Source organism: Castanea sativa, chromosome 5 (genome assembly GCF_040712315.1).
Source record: "Castanea sativa cultivar Marrone di Chiusa Pesio chromosome 5, ASM4071231v1".
Classification (NCBI taxonomy): domain Eukaryota; kingdom Viridiplantae; phylum Streptophyta; class Magnoliopsida; order Fagales; family Fagaceae; genus Castanea; species Castanea sativa.
The window spans coordinates 10967784-10986607 of record NC_134017.1 but is presented as its reverse complement, the minus strand read 5'-3'; the positions used below and the strand labels follow the sequence as shown (position 1 = coordinate 10986607).

Genomic DNA, 18824 nt, shown 5'->3' with positions numbered 1-18824 from the left:
AAATTCTGCATTCAGTAAAATGATATAAGAGGAGTTTTCACCTTTGTGTAGGTCAAAAAATTTGTGTCCATGTAGTTTATCAATAAGTCTATATATAAATTATAATTTTTTTAAATGGTAAATATATAAATTGTGTCACTGATTGGTTTATGCGGTAAATTAATATTAATTTACTACATTAATCATTTTGAAAAAGGAAAATGCTAACGGATGTCCTTGCGGTAATAGTTAACAATCTATTTAAAGAAAATTTTTATGGGAAAAGAAAAAAAATTAATATTTTGACAGCTTTTTTCATTTCTTATAAAAATTATGTCAAAAATTTTCTAAAATGGATTATCAACCATTGCTCTAAGTGCATTCATTAAGATGACCCTTGAAAAAAAAAAATTAAATGGTTGTGTATGTGATATTACTCATAATTTAAAAAGATTCATATCTTTTGTAAGAATTTATCAACTTCTTGGCGTCTAAACTCCATAATTAGCGATTGCTAAATAGGTATAAAGTATAAACTGCTATGGTCACATACAATGATACAAAATTTAGGAAGACTTTTTTTTTTTTTTTTTTTTTTGCTTTATCAGTTGCTCAATGGGCTGCTATGGCTACCGTGAAATTACATGGTAGGAACAACCATGTTGATGTTTTGGCAATGTGAAAATGTTCTAAAATAGCAAGTATTATATCCCAAAGGAAGTCACTAATTTGTGTAGCAAGTCCAAGGAACAGTTACTTGGTAACCATTATTGACATTTATTTCTTGCATATTATTATTATCCCTAAGCTGTTGAAGGTGTCAATAACAATTATAAGAGGAAAAAACAAAGTGTACAGTGTGGGATATACTCCATAATTATGTGCGCTTTATAAGTCTTTTGGTGGTTGAATTTGACAAGGCATATCCCAAGTGAGCGTTTTAATGCAAGAGAGCGCGTTTTAATGCAAGAGAGCCATTAATGTCTTTTGTGATTTATGGTAAAATAATATAAGTTAAAAGTAAGCTACAAAATTGATTATAGTCTTAAATTATAATTTTACTTAATATGTTTTTATTAGACGTGAATTTTGACAAATCCGTCATTAGATTACATCTTCTTCTTATATCTTCTATACTTGCAAAATTTCAAAAAAATTAAAGATCACTAGTTATGTCATCAACAAATTTTTTAAATTGTAAATTTTTGTAATTTGAAATTATACATAAAATATAAGATTTAGATCATATAGTAAATAATATCCGATTAACACAAAATTTGACATATGTATTAAGAGCGTAAAGAACATGCAATTCAACGGTTAGATTTTCAAAATATACAGTAATATTTATTTTATTAAATGAGTTTATAACCTTAAGCTACAACCAATTTTGTAACTAAATTTTGTCCCTTGTAAATTATGTGTTGTGTGCATGTTGTGAACTTGTGATTCACACAACTATTGCTTAGTTCATTCATGTGAGTGTTTGAGTTATTGGCTAAGACTAAATAGATCATATTTAATGCCACCAAAGGCTTAATTTTGGGTGACAAATATGCTCGGTTACATATGAATGATATGATATAATGTAAGTAAATTAGGGGTGGGATGAAATGGTGCACTACATAGTTAAGGATTATGACTTTTCCTTTGTTTGGGAGTTAAGAGAATGGAATGGAATGATTATAAGAGAATGAAAAGGAATGGAATGTATTTAAGTAAGGAAATGGAATGAAAAAAAAATGGAATGAAATGGAACTAAGTAACTTTAATTGGATGTTTTAAAATAAAGGAATGGAAATGGATAAAATGTAAGTAACCTTATTTAGAAGTAACATAGAGGAAATGAAATTGATTCATTTTATGACAATATTACTATTAGACCTCTATTTTAAAATAAATGGTTGAATATATAGGAGTATTTTGGGAGTTTTAGTGAAAAATTCATTAAATATAATTTCATTTCCTTCCATTCCTTCCAGTTTCAAGGGGAATGAAAATTTGAGGTTTTAAGGGGAAAGAGAAGAATGAGTGATCCTTCCTACCAATTCCATTCTCTCCACTTAAACTTTCAACCAATGGAATGGACTTTCTATTCTCTTCATTAAAACTCTCAAACAAGATAAGGGAAAAAAATATTCTAAAAATATTCTTTTCATTCCATTCAATTCCCTCATCCCAAATGATGACTTAGAGTTGTTATGATAATTTCATCAGGGAATATAATTTTTGTTTAGTTGTTATATAAATTAATAAATTAAATTTTATTATGTTAACAAACATTTAAAAAAATATTAATTAATGCAATTTAGTGTCTATTTGAATAGTGAAGATGTTTTCTAGGCAACATCAAATAAACTTACTTTATAAACTAATTGGTGTCTTTTTTTTCTTTTTTTTTTTGAGCAAAACCAATTAGTATTTTAGCCTAATTATAAGATTATCCACAAAGACAAATACATATAATAATCTATATATATATATATAATCAATTTTTTATACTTCCAAAAAAAATATTTCTAGCTAACCGAAGTGAATAATAAAATAAATTAAGCACATTTTTCTATAAAAAAAAATAGATAAATAAATTTAAGGACACAAAATTAAATTTTATTTTAACTAACAACGCCATAGTCACACTTACATTAAAATAAAGCATATTTTCAAAATAAAAGATCGAATAAAAAAGTTTAACTAAAACAAAAATCTATAACTTTATAATAGGCCTTTTATAAAATTACAATCATTTTGTGATTAGAATTTTATAATTTTCATTAAAAAATTTTATTTCTCAGATGTTACTAGTTCGTTTTTTTTTTGGGTAATTATATATATATATATATATATATATATATATATATATATATATATATATATATATATATATATATGCATATATTAAGAGGATTCAGAAAGTTAGTTATTGATTTTTTTTCTGTCATAAATACCCCTAAATTAATTAGCTAACAATTTAAAAATGAGATTAAAATAGTAAATTAACAAAAGAAAGTTAGTTATTATTTTTTTTAATTGTCAAAAATACCCCTACTTAAAACTTAAAAATGAGGTTAAAATGATAAATTTATACATCTCTTACTTTCACGTTGATTGGAAAAAGTAGAAATTTCAAATTATAATATATGTAAATTATTAATTTTTATTTAAAAAATAAAAGATTCTCTGTGTGCGTGCTCAAAGGCTAATATATATTGTAATATAGATATTTGTAGTTAGTATTTAGTCTACTACTATATTTATTGATGCAAATATAATTTTTTGTAAAATTCTAGATACCCATATACTCTCAAGTACGTGCTCAAATGCTAGTATATATTGTAATATAGATGCTTTGTAGTGTTAGTATCTAGTCTACTACTATATTTATTGATGCAAATATAATTTTATGTAAAATTCTGGATACCCATATACTTCCCATATACTCACTTCCCACTCACTTTTAAGTCTTATCCCACAAATTTTCCAAAACACTCAGAAAGAGAATGCAGACATTATCATCAGTGCCTTCACTGACAGTGAGAGTAGCGGTTAGAGCTTCATGGGACACGCAACCGAGGCTCACATACAACCCCAATGCCCCACGAAAACCCCCCAAAAACCCCAACACCACTCTCAAAGCTAAAACCCCACAACCACAAACACCACCAACTGTCACTTTAACTGTCCCAACTGCTGACCTTCTCAAACGCTCCACAAGAGGTATATTATTACACTCTGTACCAAGTTTTCATGTATTTTAATGGGCTTTTTGTTGCATGTGCTCTGCTTGGTTGGTTGCTGAGAAAGTTGGTTTTTTTTTTGGGTTCTGTGGGATGGAAATTTAAGTCTATTAGACCAAGTTGTTTGAATGGAATTCTGGGTTTTATTGGGTTTTTGGAATTTTGTTTGGTTAGTAAGAAACCAGAGGAAAGTGAATGAGAAGTTGGGTGGTTTTGGAGAAACCCCATGAAATTGAAAATCCAAGAAAGTTCTTGTTTTTGTTTATTCCATGTTTCTTTCCAAAAATTGAAAATTTTGGAAATGAAAGTGTATTTAATTTTTGTTACTCACATTTTCTTTAAGGGGTATCTGTTTGTGCTCTATTTGGTCACTGAGAGAAGTGAGGGTTGCTGTTTTTGGTTTTGTGGAAAATGGGAAATTCAATTCCAAGCAAATTTATTGTATGGAGTTTTGTTGTGGTGGCCCTCGTGGGTGCTTAGAATGTTGTTTGGTTAGTAAGAAACCAGAGGAAATATAAAAAAACAGAGGAGATGGAATGAAAATTTGGTGGTTTTGGACTTTTGGCGAAGTCCCGTGTAATTGATAATATAAAAAAATTTCTTCCATTATGTTAATTCAATTTTTTTTTCCTACTAAAATTGAAATGTTTTGAAGTTTGAAACTGTTTTTATTTTATTTTCTATATTACTGGCAATTTCTAGAAAGGAAAAAGTAATGGTACTGGTTTTCTAAGTAACAATAGATTTCTTTGTATTTGATATGTTTTTGCATGAAATGAATTGAGCACTGTTGTAATGGTTTATTTATTTTAAAAAAATTTATTGGATTTCTGATTTGTAGAAGAAAAAGTGGAGCCAGATGAATTTTATTTGGGTTACGAGCGATGGTTGCCAAGTCCTCCAAAAGTGCAGAAGCCTCGATCTGTGTTCAACGCAGCATCATTAGCATATATCGGTGATTGCATCTATGAGGTTTGTTCATGACTCAAGTTATGTAGTGCCATACTCCACTTGTGAACAACTGTAAGTGAACCAGTGGTTACACTTGCTCAATGTTGAAGTAGGTCTTTAGAAATGTGTGTTATGAGGAACTGCATGGTGCACAGATTGTTGATGACATGAGCTAAAAACCATTTGCTATTGTAGAAAATAATTTAAAGGCACATTTAATGAAAAATTTACCTGAAATGGAATTTTGACTTGACTAGATCCATAGAACCTTACTGCCATGACTTATTGCAGATTGTTTGGTAAATAATACTTTAGCTATGAAAGCCTAGTCAGTAATGGCAACATACTTTTACACTTTCAGCCCGTGTAAACTTACAGAAAAATACCTTTCACTTTGTCCTCTAAATTCTGAACAAACCGTGGTCCTGTTAAAGCAAATGACGTAGTTATATAATTATATAGCATGAATGATAAATATGTGAAGAAGCATAGGAATAATGTTGTGCAAAGGGCTTTAGTGGAGGTGGGATATAGAACCACACATCAGTAGATGCATGATTAGGAATTCAACCAGAGGCATTTATGATGTATATTTACCTTGGGAAATATAGATTTCAATCTTAAAGATATGTGGGCAATTTGACACCTATGTAACAACTCATCAATGTAAGGGGTCTTAGAGATATATAGTTGATATCTTCTTGCGAAAGCATGTATTTTCTGGGATTGCTTTCTATATCTAAATACATAACAATTAGGTGCCTAGTTTAATGTATAATGACTAGCACAATCATTTGTCTAAGGAAACTTAATCTTCCTACATGTCTTACTTCCACTATTTCTGAAAATATGCAGCTATATGCTCGCAGGCACTTTTTGTTCCCTCCTCTGAATATTGAAGCATTCAATGATCGAGTGACAGCAGTTGTACGTTGCGAAGCACAAGTATGAATTTTTCCTGCATCATCTGGCCATTACAGTTAATTAATCATTATCATGGGCTGATGGTGTTAGGAGGGCTTTGTTCCATATGTTGTCATTGTTGTGATTGAGTTTTTTATATGTAATTGTTACTTATTTTATAGACCTTTCTGTGCTGAAGATGATAGTGCTGTGTTATGCAGTACTTTGTATCTTCATGGCACACTGTTACTGATATTTTTTTTTTTTTTTTTTTTTTGGGAGTGATATCTTTTTTATTATATACGTGCATAGGACTGTTTACTTAGTCTAGAATCTTTTTGTATGGTTGTCAACCAAGGAAGTACAAAGAATATAACTTTAGATAGAATAGAATGGAGTAAAAAGAATACATGTGACTGACCTTAACTAATTTGTTGAGAATCTGTAGCCGACCCACAAATTTTTGAGACTAAGGCTTTGTTGTTGTTGTAAGGTCTGCCTTTTCTTTGTTAGATGGAAATGGATAATTTTTTTTCTTAATATATTTTTTGTTTTTTTTTGCATTTCAGGATGCATTGCTCCAGAAGCTTCTTAATGATAATTTCTTATCAGAAGAGGAAAGGTACCAGAAGAGTTTATGGTCCTCTTAATATTTATCTACTTTAGTCTCTATATATCTTCATCTTGTAAGAATCATGAAATGCAAAAACTTCTTTTATATGCCTTTTGTTCTCTGTGTGGAGGGCTGGAAGCATAAAAAAGAACAGCTAATAGGGCTCTTTATCTCAATTAGTGAGCTTGCAAGCCTTGATTTTAATAATCAAGCATTGGGAGCCACCTTCAGTTTGAAGATTTTAATCATTTCCCAAGGCCGTGTAGAAGAAACTTCCTTTTCACATGTTAGGTACGGTATTCTAGAAGTTTTCTAACCTAGAAGTTGCCACTACATCTTCTTATGTTTGTACAGCTTTGTAAGTGCCTTAAATGGTTTTCAGTTTCTGTTCAAGTCTGTACCATTTGAAGGAGAACAATTGATTCTAGTGAAAATATGGTATGAGGATGCAGGGATGCATTCATGTGAACTTTCAAGGACACATATTTGAAACATTTAACATAGAATCTTTGGTAGGTAAATGGTAGGAACAGTTGCGAAGCACAAAAGCACTTTAAGGCACATTAATCATTCTTTCTAGGTCACATAAAAGGCTATTTGACTGACAAAACTTAGGAATTAGTGTGTGCTGAAACATGACAGCAAAAGCAGTAGGACATCCAATATAGAATATTATTTTCAGTGCTACTTGATACGATTGATTAGCTGATGTTTCACACAAATGCTGCTAGGGATGTGCATGATACACCAACTGAAGATGGAAGAGTGAATGTTAGGACTTCTATTCTGATTTGATGTTTGACTGCTTAAAGAATCTCAAATCTGTAGATTTTTGTTATAAAAAAAAATAAAAATTAATTAATTAATTTTATTAAAAAAAGGTTCCTCATCCCATATTATGCTAGTTCACTCTCGAAGACCTAGTCTGACTATATTTAGTAGTGGTATGGTTTATTCAGATTTCTAGATTAGAAGAACTGCCATTCCTCAACTCTCTTTAGCTCTAGGTACTTGTTGTAATAGCTTGCTTCTCAAGTGGCTGGCACCTTGGGGGTGTGTTTTGGGACAAAACCAGAATGGATCTGCAGCAAAGCAGAGCTTTCAAAGTTATGGTGGCTTGTGTTGTGCTGTCATTCAGTTTCCTGACAATTTTATTTGAGTCAATTCACTTCTCACTCTACTAAAGTAGGGTAGGTGATTAGCTATCCGATTCCGACTTCCAGTGGCAAGACCAGACTGAATTGAAACCTACACTGGCATTCTGCCATATGTCGTTGCTTGGGAGCCTTGTCCACCTTTGGTAGTTAAGTAGATCTTCAAAATAAAAAGTGTTAGTACTGATTACATGGGAAGACCAATCTATTTCGTTAGAGGAAGAAGGCGAATTGCACCAGCCACATGTCATTGTGCCTTTCCACCAAGATTGACTCTAGCCTGCCCAACTGCATAGTGCCATCCTACCCACAAACCAGTTTTGCTGCCTTACCTTTCTAGCTAGCTAGGTAGCAGTCTGATGCCCAGCTCTAGCATCAATTGGACATCCCTTGCTTGGTCTGTCTTCAATCTCTCTCTTCTCAGCTAACCACTTGGCCATTGATGGTGAGACGAAAAGTGAATGTAGGAAGTGAAGAAGGTGGATCAGGTGTGGACATTCAACCAAAAGTTTATTTGGGATTGGCAATAATTGAGCATTGTGGTCATCATGGGGAGGGGGGAAAGGAGAGCCTTAGCCCTTAGAATCAGATTTCAAACTGGCACAATGCTTCTGGATGCTTCTGGTCAATTAGAAGGCGTAGGAAACTCCTCTGTCGTGTTGCATTTCCTCTGCTGTGTAGTTGCAGCCTCTTGATCCATCGTACTGGAGCAATCCAAGAAGAACAATTAGGATCATGTTCTATCCTTTCTACAAGAGAACTACTAAAGACAGACTACGAGGAGTGGGAATAAAGCTCCAGCCCATAACCCAGACTCCTTTGATATTGCACCTACTACCAAAGACTCAGAGATTCTTGTTGAGGTCAAGCAATTGAAAAAGAGGAGGATTTGGGTTCTCCTGTGGAAGATGAAAAGAAGTAGGAACTGAATGAATGGACAAATTAGGCACTTCGTTAGAGTAGTTAGACTTAGAATTAAGGAGATCATGTAATGCTGGAGTGTCTTTGGTTTAAGGAGACATGAATACCTTGATGTATGAGTCACCCCCAGTGAGAATTATATATGGAATTCTTCTAGATAATCTGTTTACAAGTGCATCTGTCAACACCAAAAATTTGCTTACATAAGCAAGTAAATAGTCCTTAACTCATTTAGATGGTGCTTTAGGAATATATTTTACCTAGAGACATGATTGATTGAGGTAAACTTTCAAAGACGGGTTACGCCAAAGACAGTGACTCAGATTTTTTAATTATAGCAAGGGAAATCCCATCATCATAGAAGTGCTGAATTATTGAAGGTGGTTCCATTGTATGTTATGTGGACAATCTGGCGTGAGTGTAAATGTGTAATAGCATAACATTTGAAGGGTTTGTGCATCAGCATCTCGTTATCAAAAATATGTAGTCAGACTGAGATGTTTGTACAAATGGATGACTGCTTTTGGCAGTTTTCCTTTTCATTTTATAGACTCTCTGAATTTGAGGTTTTAATTCTTCTGGTGTAGTTTGGTACGCATATTATGCATTCAAACTGCTACCTTTTTCTTATTAAAATGATTTTACTTGTAAAACAATAAAATAAAAAATAATAATGAAAAAACCCTCATAAAGGTCAGTCACATGTATTCAAACTGCTACCTAATCTGTTAAGGTCAGCTATGGCTTGTAAAACCCTTTTGAGTTCATCAGAAGCAATTAAAAGGGTTTTCATCACTTCCTCATAAAGTTATCATGCATCTTATGCAAGCTTCAAGTGATTTGTGTGTAATATTTAGATTGTAATTCAACTATTCAAGCACTGTTCCTCTTTAAAATTCAATTAGAAACATCTCCAAAGCTGTTCCAGCACCTACTAATTACAAGGACTTCATTAATTAGTGTGAGGGTGTCATTGAGGGTAATGCTCCAAGTACAAGGTTCAATAGATTTATTGGACAACTGCCTTTAAGGGGGTTCCACAGTATTGAACATGTATGGTGTGGCCATGAGTAACTGGATCTCTTATCAATAGAACAAAAATAGCAGCGATTGTGTGGAAGGTGAATAGGCATTCAAGAATAGGAACGAATCCCATTACTAGCAAACCTGTATTTTTTTCTGCCATAAGAATGTTTGTACATGTTCTACCCTTTGTATAATTTTTCTAATAGAAGAGATATCTGCTTAAAGCTCTTATGAATTTACTGATAAAACTTTTCAGGCAGATTCTTTGTGTGCAGAAGTTGCAATTTTAACCCGTGGTATTTATGATTTATATTGCAGGAATGTTCTTCGCTGGGGAAAGAACATTGGTTCAGCTAAAACACGTACAAAAAAACGTGCTGGTGCAGCAGTTTATAATAGAGCATCTTCACTGGAGACATTAGTACGTTCTATGCTTCTTTGTGTCCTTAACATAATGTTGATCTCAGTTAAACTGCACATTCATTTTCATTTATTCTGGGCTCTATTATATATAAACTAGCCAGTTCAGAGAGGAAGCTGACAATTAACATGTTTTCACCATGAAAACTTGTGTCGAAATATATCTATTAGTAGCATATTAGATTTTTATTCTTACTCCACACAACTTTGTTAATGAACCCTGATGATGTCTTTTCTTCTCATAGTGAGCAGAAAGGCAAGCATTTACAAACCTATTATAAAAGAAAAAAGCACATATGAGCCAATAAACTTTAGCTCAATTGGCACCTCCTTTCCTGGCAAGTGCTAGGTGGAGGTTGAGGTCATGGGTTCAAGACCCACTAAATGTGTGTGTAAATTACCCAAAAAAAAAAGGCACATATGATCATGTTAGTATGTTTTGAGTTCTAATGTAATACAACCTGTTATCTCAGTGGACTTTGACATTCGGCAGTCCAACATGGTATTATGTAGACATCTACTTGTTTAATTGATTTTTATTGTCCAACTTGTATGTATGATATCCTTGTAGGAAGTCAAGAATCATGATTTAGGAAGTTGATTTTGCTTCTTGACATTTACTTATGGACTACATATCTTGTAGGTTGGTTATCTCTACCTAACAAATGTGAAACGTTTGGAAGAAATCATGCTAAAGTTGGGATTCTCAATTGATTCTTCTATGCAGTTGGTTTTGGAGGAAGCAAAGAGCAAGTAAAATAGTTAGGTACAGAGCACATTTTTTTTTGGTTAATAGTGGAAAATATATTGTATCCTTCCTATATTTTGGTACTTCTTTTGCACCATACTGCTAACCTCCAGTTGTTTTATATGTACATACTGGCACCAGACAAACCAAAACAATGCGATAGGAAAATTGAAGAATAGGAAGATATATATACAGAATCTAGGAGTCAGCATCTAGACCTTCTTGGAGTTAGCAACAAGCAAAAGAAAACCTCTCAAAGTCGACACCTAGGGTGGAGTCAGCACCACCAATTAGAACAATTTCAATAGAAATTTTATTCAAAAGAATCCCCCTCAATATGAGTACAATACTTTGCATATATGGACTACTAAATCCTTATCCCGACTGACATGGTAAACCCTAATTATATATAAATTGCAATAACTCCCTTGACTTTAAATAGAAATTCTAATAAAACTAAATAAATACCAGGACCTAATTTTTTTTTTTTAAATTGAATCTCAAAATTATTTAAATTAAATTAAAATAAATCTTTCCTTGTGCTTCCTCCATCACATACTCCTATATAGTAGCTATCGCTTTCGGTTTCTAATGTTTATGTATCCATGATTTTCTCCTGATTTACGGCTGGCCTCGTGTTTTTCCTTTTCTTTCTTGTTTTGCTTTGCTGTTTTTCTTATTTGTACACTTTTTGTTTTTTAATAAATTACAATTAACTATAAAAAAAAAATGATTTTCTCCTGATGCCATTTCCTTGTACTGTTGAACCTTAAGCTGTCCTTGTGTCATCGTTGGAGGTATAGAGTATAGTCGATGAATATACGGAATATTCTTATGAAGTTATGATTGTTGCATTAGGCAATTCAACTAAAATCAATAGCTATGATCTTGAAAAAAATCAATTTCTTTTTGGTTTGGTATATGCAGTTATGATTAAACTTCCATTTGTAATAAGGTATGGCTAGCTTACGCAATCATGGAGATCAGCTGAGTGTTTGCCACAACAGATATGGGGCTTTTTTGCATTATATTTTTCCTTTTTTCTCTCTTTTGTCAACAAATATAGAGGATAATTTTTGAAAGTGTCCTTTTATATGGTCTGAAAAGAGAAGCAACTCTTGACAATGTTTCCCAACACTGTTTTTGGGACATTGTGAAAGACAGTAGTAGATGTTTCGGGAATCAAGATGCCTCAGTAGCAGGTTAACCCTCTTCTTCAATCCTGGTTACTGGTGATAAGGGCTTTTGTGGAGGTTTTTTAATATTGTGTTTTAACTTACAAAAGCTTTTCATTCACATCTTTGCACATACATCCTCATAAAGTAGCACTGTGTTGTTATTTGCTACTTACCATAAAACAATACTGCATTATCTATTTAAAGTTTATGTTTGTAAGGAGCCAAACTACATTAAATGTAATTTGCAGCGTGTTCCTATAAGGTGGATCATGTTAAAGGGATTACTGCAAATTTGCAAGTTTTGTTAATTGTGGCTGTTCTTTTCCATCAGTCTTAGGTTTCCTTTGGTAGATGAATGATCCATAGTTCTCTGATTCACTACTCTACAAACTTTTTTCCTTTCGTCATCCAGGCTGGCCAGGAGTATAGTACTTGAAGATGGCATTGAACCCAAGCTTACATGGAATGTTGAGAGACCCCATTTTGTGTCTGTACATCTGGTGAAGAGGGTCAGATAAAATATTAGTTTGTTGCCTTACTCTTGGAGTTAGAACCTGTTTGTAACCAGCAAAATGGCTTATTTGGCATCTAAAGAAAAGTGCTTAATTTCTCATACAGCACCAAGTATTGTTAATGCATTCATGCCAAAATTTGTTGGAATTACTAGTTGCATTTGTTGCAGATGAAAACTCAAGTTGAATAGGTATACGCCATAACTAATGCCAACCTTTTAGGTTGCTATTGCAATATTTTTGAATAAGTCCTTTGACATCCAATTTGCAAGCAGCTGGTTTTAGCTTTTGACAGGGAATTAATTACACTTTGTTTTTGTATTGATTTTCCACCTAGGTCCTTATACCAGAGGATCTGTTTGGTTGGAGGGATGGAAAAGTGGAAGGGATGGAAAACTATTTTGATTGAGAAAAAAATAGGAGAATAGAAAATGTAGTTTATATAAATTTACTGTTATACTTTAGTATGTAATATATAAGAAATAATTTATTTGTACTCATTAAATTATATAAAAATTAACTTATACATATAAAATTATAATATTTTCTTTATTATTATAGATAATGTAATTTGATATATATATATAATAATCTGGACATGTTGCTGGATGGGAAAAATAGACCGGGCAACAAAACAAAATCTGGTTCTCTAAAAATTAAATAAATAACAAAAAAGAAAAACAAAATCTGGTTCAAAGACCATTTTTAATTGGTCTGGACATTTTTTTTTTTTAATGAATAGAAGACTAGGCATTTAAATTTGGGAGCAATTTAGTCATTGCCTTGGAAGTGGAGTTTTCAATAGTGTTTTCTCTCCAATTTGGAAAGATGAGATTTTGGTGGACCAGGGAAGAAAATGCCTAGGCATCACTAAAAAATTTCCATCATTTCTCTCATTATCAAACGACATTAAAACTTATTTTCTCTCATTTATTTTCAATTCTCTTTATTTTATCTCCAACCAAACATACTCAAAGAGAAATAAATAGGCATCTGGAGAACAATTATGTGATAAGAAGTGTAAAAACTGTGTTACTTTTTTAGCGTCAACATACTGATGGAATAGTTTACCGTGCATGCTACATATCTCCTTTATGTATTTTGGGTTGAGGATATGATATAAATTTTTGGCTAAAATTCAATTTAGTCACTTGACTTCTATTTCAAATTTCAAATTTGTCCTTGAGATATAATTTTTCTTAATTTAGTTCATCACTTTGTCAAATTGAGCCAACAACGAGATTTTTTAAACAGCGACTGAATGTTTAAGCGATATATTTGGACAAATGAGAGATTGCATCGACAAAAATTAAATCATAGGAATTAATTTGATAATTACAGGAAAAATCAAGGGACTAAATTGAATGTTAGCCTAAATTTTAACTTAAGAATTCCGTTGCAAAACTTTTGGGATTGAACATATATGGAGCTTATTTCAACTAATCATCTTTGTATTAATGCAATTGGGTTGCATTAAAATGTTGGTGGGTTTTGGTATCATTTTTAAAAGAAAAAGGAGAATTTTAGTTGGAATGGTACAATGTTATCGATCCAATTTGTTATGCACAAGAGCACTGTTTGTTACATACATGTTTTATAACTAAAAGCTTGGGTTCAACTCACTAAAAAAACTCACATTTTTAGTTATAAAACACGTATGCACGTGTAATAAGTTTTCGCTTATGCACAAATGCACAATAGGTATTGTCGAAGATGTTATACAAGCAACGATTTTTTACTCAAGTAAATTTGTTCAGAATGTGAGTGGGTGGAATGAAAATAGGGCTGCTCAAAGTTAAATCCAATACACTCTTTAAAGTGAACAAAACTAGAATATTTTCCTAAGACACATTTTCTATTTTTGTTAAACTTATGCTCTTGCAGTCAAACAAAATGAAAGTGGTCCACCCCAATGGTTTGCATGTTGGATTCATCAACTTTGTTTTGACCATTTTTTTTATTTTTTATTTTTACTTATGGTTTGTATGTTATCAAAACAGAATTCTGAGTAAGAGTCTTGTAACTTGATTAATTGGCACTATATTTTCAATAACAAAGTTTAGTTTGGTTGTAGCCTTAGACTACAATCTCACTCAATATATTTTTATTGGTGGTGAATTTTGACAAATTCACCATTGAATGAAATCTTCTTCTTATATTCTTCATACTTACAAAATTTCTAGAAAATTAAAAATCAATAGTGATGTCATCAATTAATTGTTTAAATTACAAGTTTTTGTATTTTAAAATTATACATAAAATATAAACTTATAGATCATATAATAAATAATATATGTGGTAGGCCTTTTTGAGATGTTGGGCTGGGCTACCTCCTGCTGCACTGAGGCCAAAGTATTCTGGGTAAGAGAGTCAGGACCAGTCCAATTGCAACTCACCTTTGTTCGGCTTGTGCACAAACTATGCCCATTTTTTGTTGAAACTTTGATCACATGCCCATGGTAAGTGTAGTTGTTACAACAGAGTTATGACAGACAACTGTAATAAAATAATAAAAGAAATTCGTTTGTTGTTAGACAGAATAAATAAATGATCCTTAATTAAAATAAAGAACACAACAACAAGAAACGCATCATAAATGGAATGGCAGAAATAAGAGGGGAAATCATAATGATAATTAAATCAAAGAAGGAAAAGATTAGTCTGCCGTGTTAAATTGTGTTACGGGACTAAGACCAAGAAAGGAACCACTTCCTCAACGTGGACAACCTCGCAGGGGAATCCTGCTGCAAAAATTATCCACTTGAGAGAACAAGCCTGGATGATTTATACCCAAGCAAATCATTTTTCCTTGACAGAGGGTAGGCTTTTAGAGGGAGAGAAAGGATTAGCCCACTGGTGCATGCTAGCCATTCTACCCTTTCTCTTCTTTACTTTGATTCTCTTTTTCTTTTCTTTCTTAATGTTTACTCGTGTAGTTTGTGGTGATAGTAATGATGTGATTCTCTCCTAGTGGTTGTTGCTATTGCGATCCCCTACTGTGCATGACGAGGGCCCTATATATTCTGTCTGTCGTGACTAATTTTTACCTTTTTACCCTTTAACTACTTTTGTCTGGATTTAGGTTTCCTTCCCGACCATCCACTGGTTTGTCAACTACCTAGCTACCACCACTTGCATGTGCTGGCTATGCCACTACCCATTACCAGACAAAGAAAATTGTTTTGTTTGTTTGTTCACTGTTACATTCTTATCCTCTACAATGTGGGTATTCTCTCTTGTTATCCCTTATGGCATGCATCTAGTATTTTCAACTCATCCTCCCCCTTTTGGGTGATATGTCATCCCAGCAAGATATTTTTCCCAAAAGAGTTTGAGCGGGAATCCGAGAATAGACTTTCCCTTCTCTCCACTACCAGACTATACCCTCTCTTACCTCTGACCCATGACCCACCACCCCTGTATTGGCAGGGTACAGGTTGGTAGTATCTGGGCCTTGCGCGTGCTCCACTTTCGTGTATGTCAAAAGCTTGTCCGCTGCTCATGTGTTTGCTATGGTCTGGAGGTTCATCTGTGCATTTTGCTACTCATCCTTGACCTCTTATGGCATGAATTGTCTTCTGATTTTCCATTCTTTATTGGCTTGCTCCTTTCAAGGGTTGGGCCTTGCTTAATTGTGGGTTTTCCTCCCTTGAGCCCATTCTTTGCTCCTTCTGTAATCTTGTTGTCATTCTTACCATACTACTCTGTTATTCCTACTGTGGTGTTATTTGACCTGTGCTTGATGGGCCCCTTTTGAACCTGTTGCATGTTCTTCTCTCAATTGGTTACAATGACCCAGTATGATCATTGGATTTATACTCATGCTACTTTGGGCTTTCTTGACCCATTACATTGCTCGTGGATTCCTTTGGCCCATTTCTTTCTCTTTAGGCATCCTTGACCAATTTGCTTTCCTTAGGCATCCTTGGCCAATTTGCTTTCCTTGGGCATCCTCCGGCCATTTTCTAATTTTGCATTCTCATGAGCTTTTACTAACTCTTTTGAGCTTCCCTGACCCAATTATCTTATCCTTCATCCTTGGGGTTCATGGACTTTCCATCAACCCCTTACTTTCTTACTTCATTACTTCGGGTCTGCTGTGGCTCATTTTTGCTTTTCTATATCACATAATGCCTATGATTTTACTATTTATTTACTTTATGGGCTTATGATCTATTATTCCTGTCATTTGAGCTTAATAGTTTTTCTATCAATCCACCAACTCCTTTCTGCCCATATTGTTGGACTTCTTCTCGCTATGGGCTTCCAAAATGAACATCAACAATGTCTAATTGTCACAAAATTTGACATATGTATTAAAAACGTAAAGAACATACAATTTAATAGTTAGATTTTCAAAATATGTAGTAATATTTATTTTATTGAGTAAATTTGTAACCTTAGGTGACAACCAATTTTGTAACTAAACTTTGTCCTATTTTTCATAGAAAGACCTACTGGTCAAATATTTTCACTCCAACTATTGAATTATCATAAAAGTAGAATTTTGAGTACAATTCGTGAGTTGGCACATTTAGCTGAAGTCTTGGACGTGTCAACAATTTGGTTTGCCCAAGTGCCTAATGTAATTGAACCTTATGTACTTGCGGATTTAGCAAAATTTCAGCAATGATTACTACTATTTTTACTAAACCCAAAAAAATAAAAAAAAACAGTAGAATTTTGAGGTTTAGATATTCATTTATTGATTTTTTTTTCTTCATTTATTTTCTTTTATCCTGTCTTTTTGAAAAGAATATTTAAAGTAGAATAGTTGCTCAAGTTGACAAAAATTCCATAATCAGTCCATTATTATCTGTATGAACACCATCCAAAGTGTGAAACAAATGCATGTGGTTTCTAATATTTACATCCACAAAGATCCTTAATAGAAAAGTGTGATACACAGAAAATTTTAGATACGGCAATTGGATAAGACAGCCCAAAACAAAAATCTGAGAATAGCAAAAGCGTACACACTACACACCGTGCTGTCTCTTCTATTGGATCATGTAGAGCCAGCAAAAAGAGATATGGATGCCCTGGTTCATATGTGGCAATCCGATCACAAAGGAAGATAGAACTGAACCTTTTCCTACAACTCATTTTTTGCATTACCAAATATCTGGGCTTCAAAAACTCAGCCTGGCTTTGAACCAATCCAATGAATTAGGTGACATGAACTTCTGAATCATTATCCCAACCTTTAACGAAATCTTTTTTCTTTTTTTTTGTGGACATTAGAACCTTTAACATGATTAAGATAGAAAAAACGTACATTTTTTGTTTTGATCAAAGTTGTTCATTTTCTGTTTAAAAAAATCAAAAATAAAAAAGCTGCTACTTTATCTATGCAAATTTAAACATATATTCCTTTCCAAATTAGAATTTTAGACAAAATTTTGCATGATTTCTCACAATAAATTAAGTAACTGGTTCTATATTTATTTATTTTTGTTTTTTAAGAAATGAAAATAACAAAGCTCTCGTGCATTCTAGGATGATAAGGCCTATCATTTAATCTTAATAACTAGGCACCAATACTGAAATCTATGGTTTTCAAACGGATAGCTATCACCATGTCCATGTTGCATGAAAGCATAAGCATTGTTTTGTTTGGTAATAGAAGTAGAGACTTCTGAACAATATACATAAGCTTAGTTGTCATACTCATCCTCCAATTAAATGGAGCTCATTTAAAGATATTCATGAAAGATAACTGCCCAGCTGAATTAATTAGTTTCGAAAAATAATAAATTAAAAAAATTAAAAAAAAAATTTTAACAAAAAACTCATGTTTATTTTAACAATTATTTTGGCTTGGATAATTCCTTTATACTAATGAGAAGTATAAAAATGTTTCAAGGGACAAAGTTATCTAGTTTGACAATGAAAGGCATGCGCTCTTTTTTTGCCCCTTTCTTCTTGTAAGGTACAATAGTACGGAAAAGTGTAGGATTGGATTGGGACCAATCAGCTGGGCCAAGAGGAGGTAAAGCTGAATGGTTGGACCCTCTTTGCTCCACAAGGACTTGGAATCTCTGGTGGCCAAGTCCTTAGCCCAACTTATTCTTCAACCTTGTGTTGGAGGTGGCCGGGGTACTGCAATATTGTTTTATTTCTGCTTATTGGTGGTTGAGACCATGGTGCCAAATGGTTTTGACATTGACCAGAAGTGCACAATGTTATGAACATGGCATGGGATCATTGGCTGCTGATGACTCTACACCCTGAGCAATAAAAAAAGGGTAGGAGGGAGTGATGAGAAGAAAGCTGGTCAGTTTGATTAGCATTTATGCAGTTAGTTTAGTCCTAAACTTTGAAGTCCAAAACTTGAAGTTGAAGATGCATGTTAAATTAGGTATTGGTGGTGTGAAACTACTTTGTACCATTGGTCTCCAAAGGCAACTCCATGGTCTCATAAAAACTTAACTAATACTAAAGGTGTTTTGAGAGTACAGCCAACCTGTAGAGTACAACCAAAAAGTTGAAAATAGATATTGAACTCAACTAGAAGAAGCAAAATCTTGTTTCTCATGAGGATTACCTGGTCATTCAGGACTAGTTAGTCAGAAGTATTACTAATAATAATAATAATCTTTATCATAGGTAACTCAAAGATGTTATGAAAGTGGTTTAAACAAAAGTAGTGAGAGATTCAGTGTCATTATAGCTAAAGCAA

The 18824-nt window shown here is 33.0% G+C and overlaps 1 protein-coding gene across 4 annotated transcripts; it reads left to right on the top strand.

Annotated features, from left to right (window-relative positions):
• Positions 1-3352: 3352 nt before the first annotated feature.
• LOC142633862 (uncharacterized) lies at positions 3353-12406 on the top strand. 4 transcript variants are annotated; one of them, XM_075808114.1, is made up of 7 exons: positions 3353-3696; positions 4558-4688; positions 5523-5612; positions 6140-6192; positions 9603-9705; positions 10348-10470; positions 12043-12406. In XM_075808114.1, the coding sequence occupies exons 1-6, from the start codon at positions 3480-3482 to the stop codon at positions 10459-10461; spliced, it is 708 nt and encodes a 235-aa protein (XP_075664229.1). In that variant the 5' UTR covers positions 3353-3479; the 3' UTR covers positions 10462-10470; positions 12043-12406. The 4 variants fall into 4 exon arrangements, with proteins under 4 accessions (XP_075664229.1, XP_075664230.1, XP_075664231.1 ...); XM_075808115.1 differs by having other exon boundaries at positions 3401-3696; positions 11962-12099; XM_075808116.1 differs by lacking the exon at positions 12043-12406 and adding an exon at positions 11408-11654 and having other exon boundaries at positions 3401-3696.
• Positions 12407-18824: the final 6418 nt, after the last annotated feature.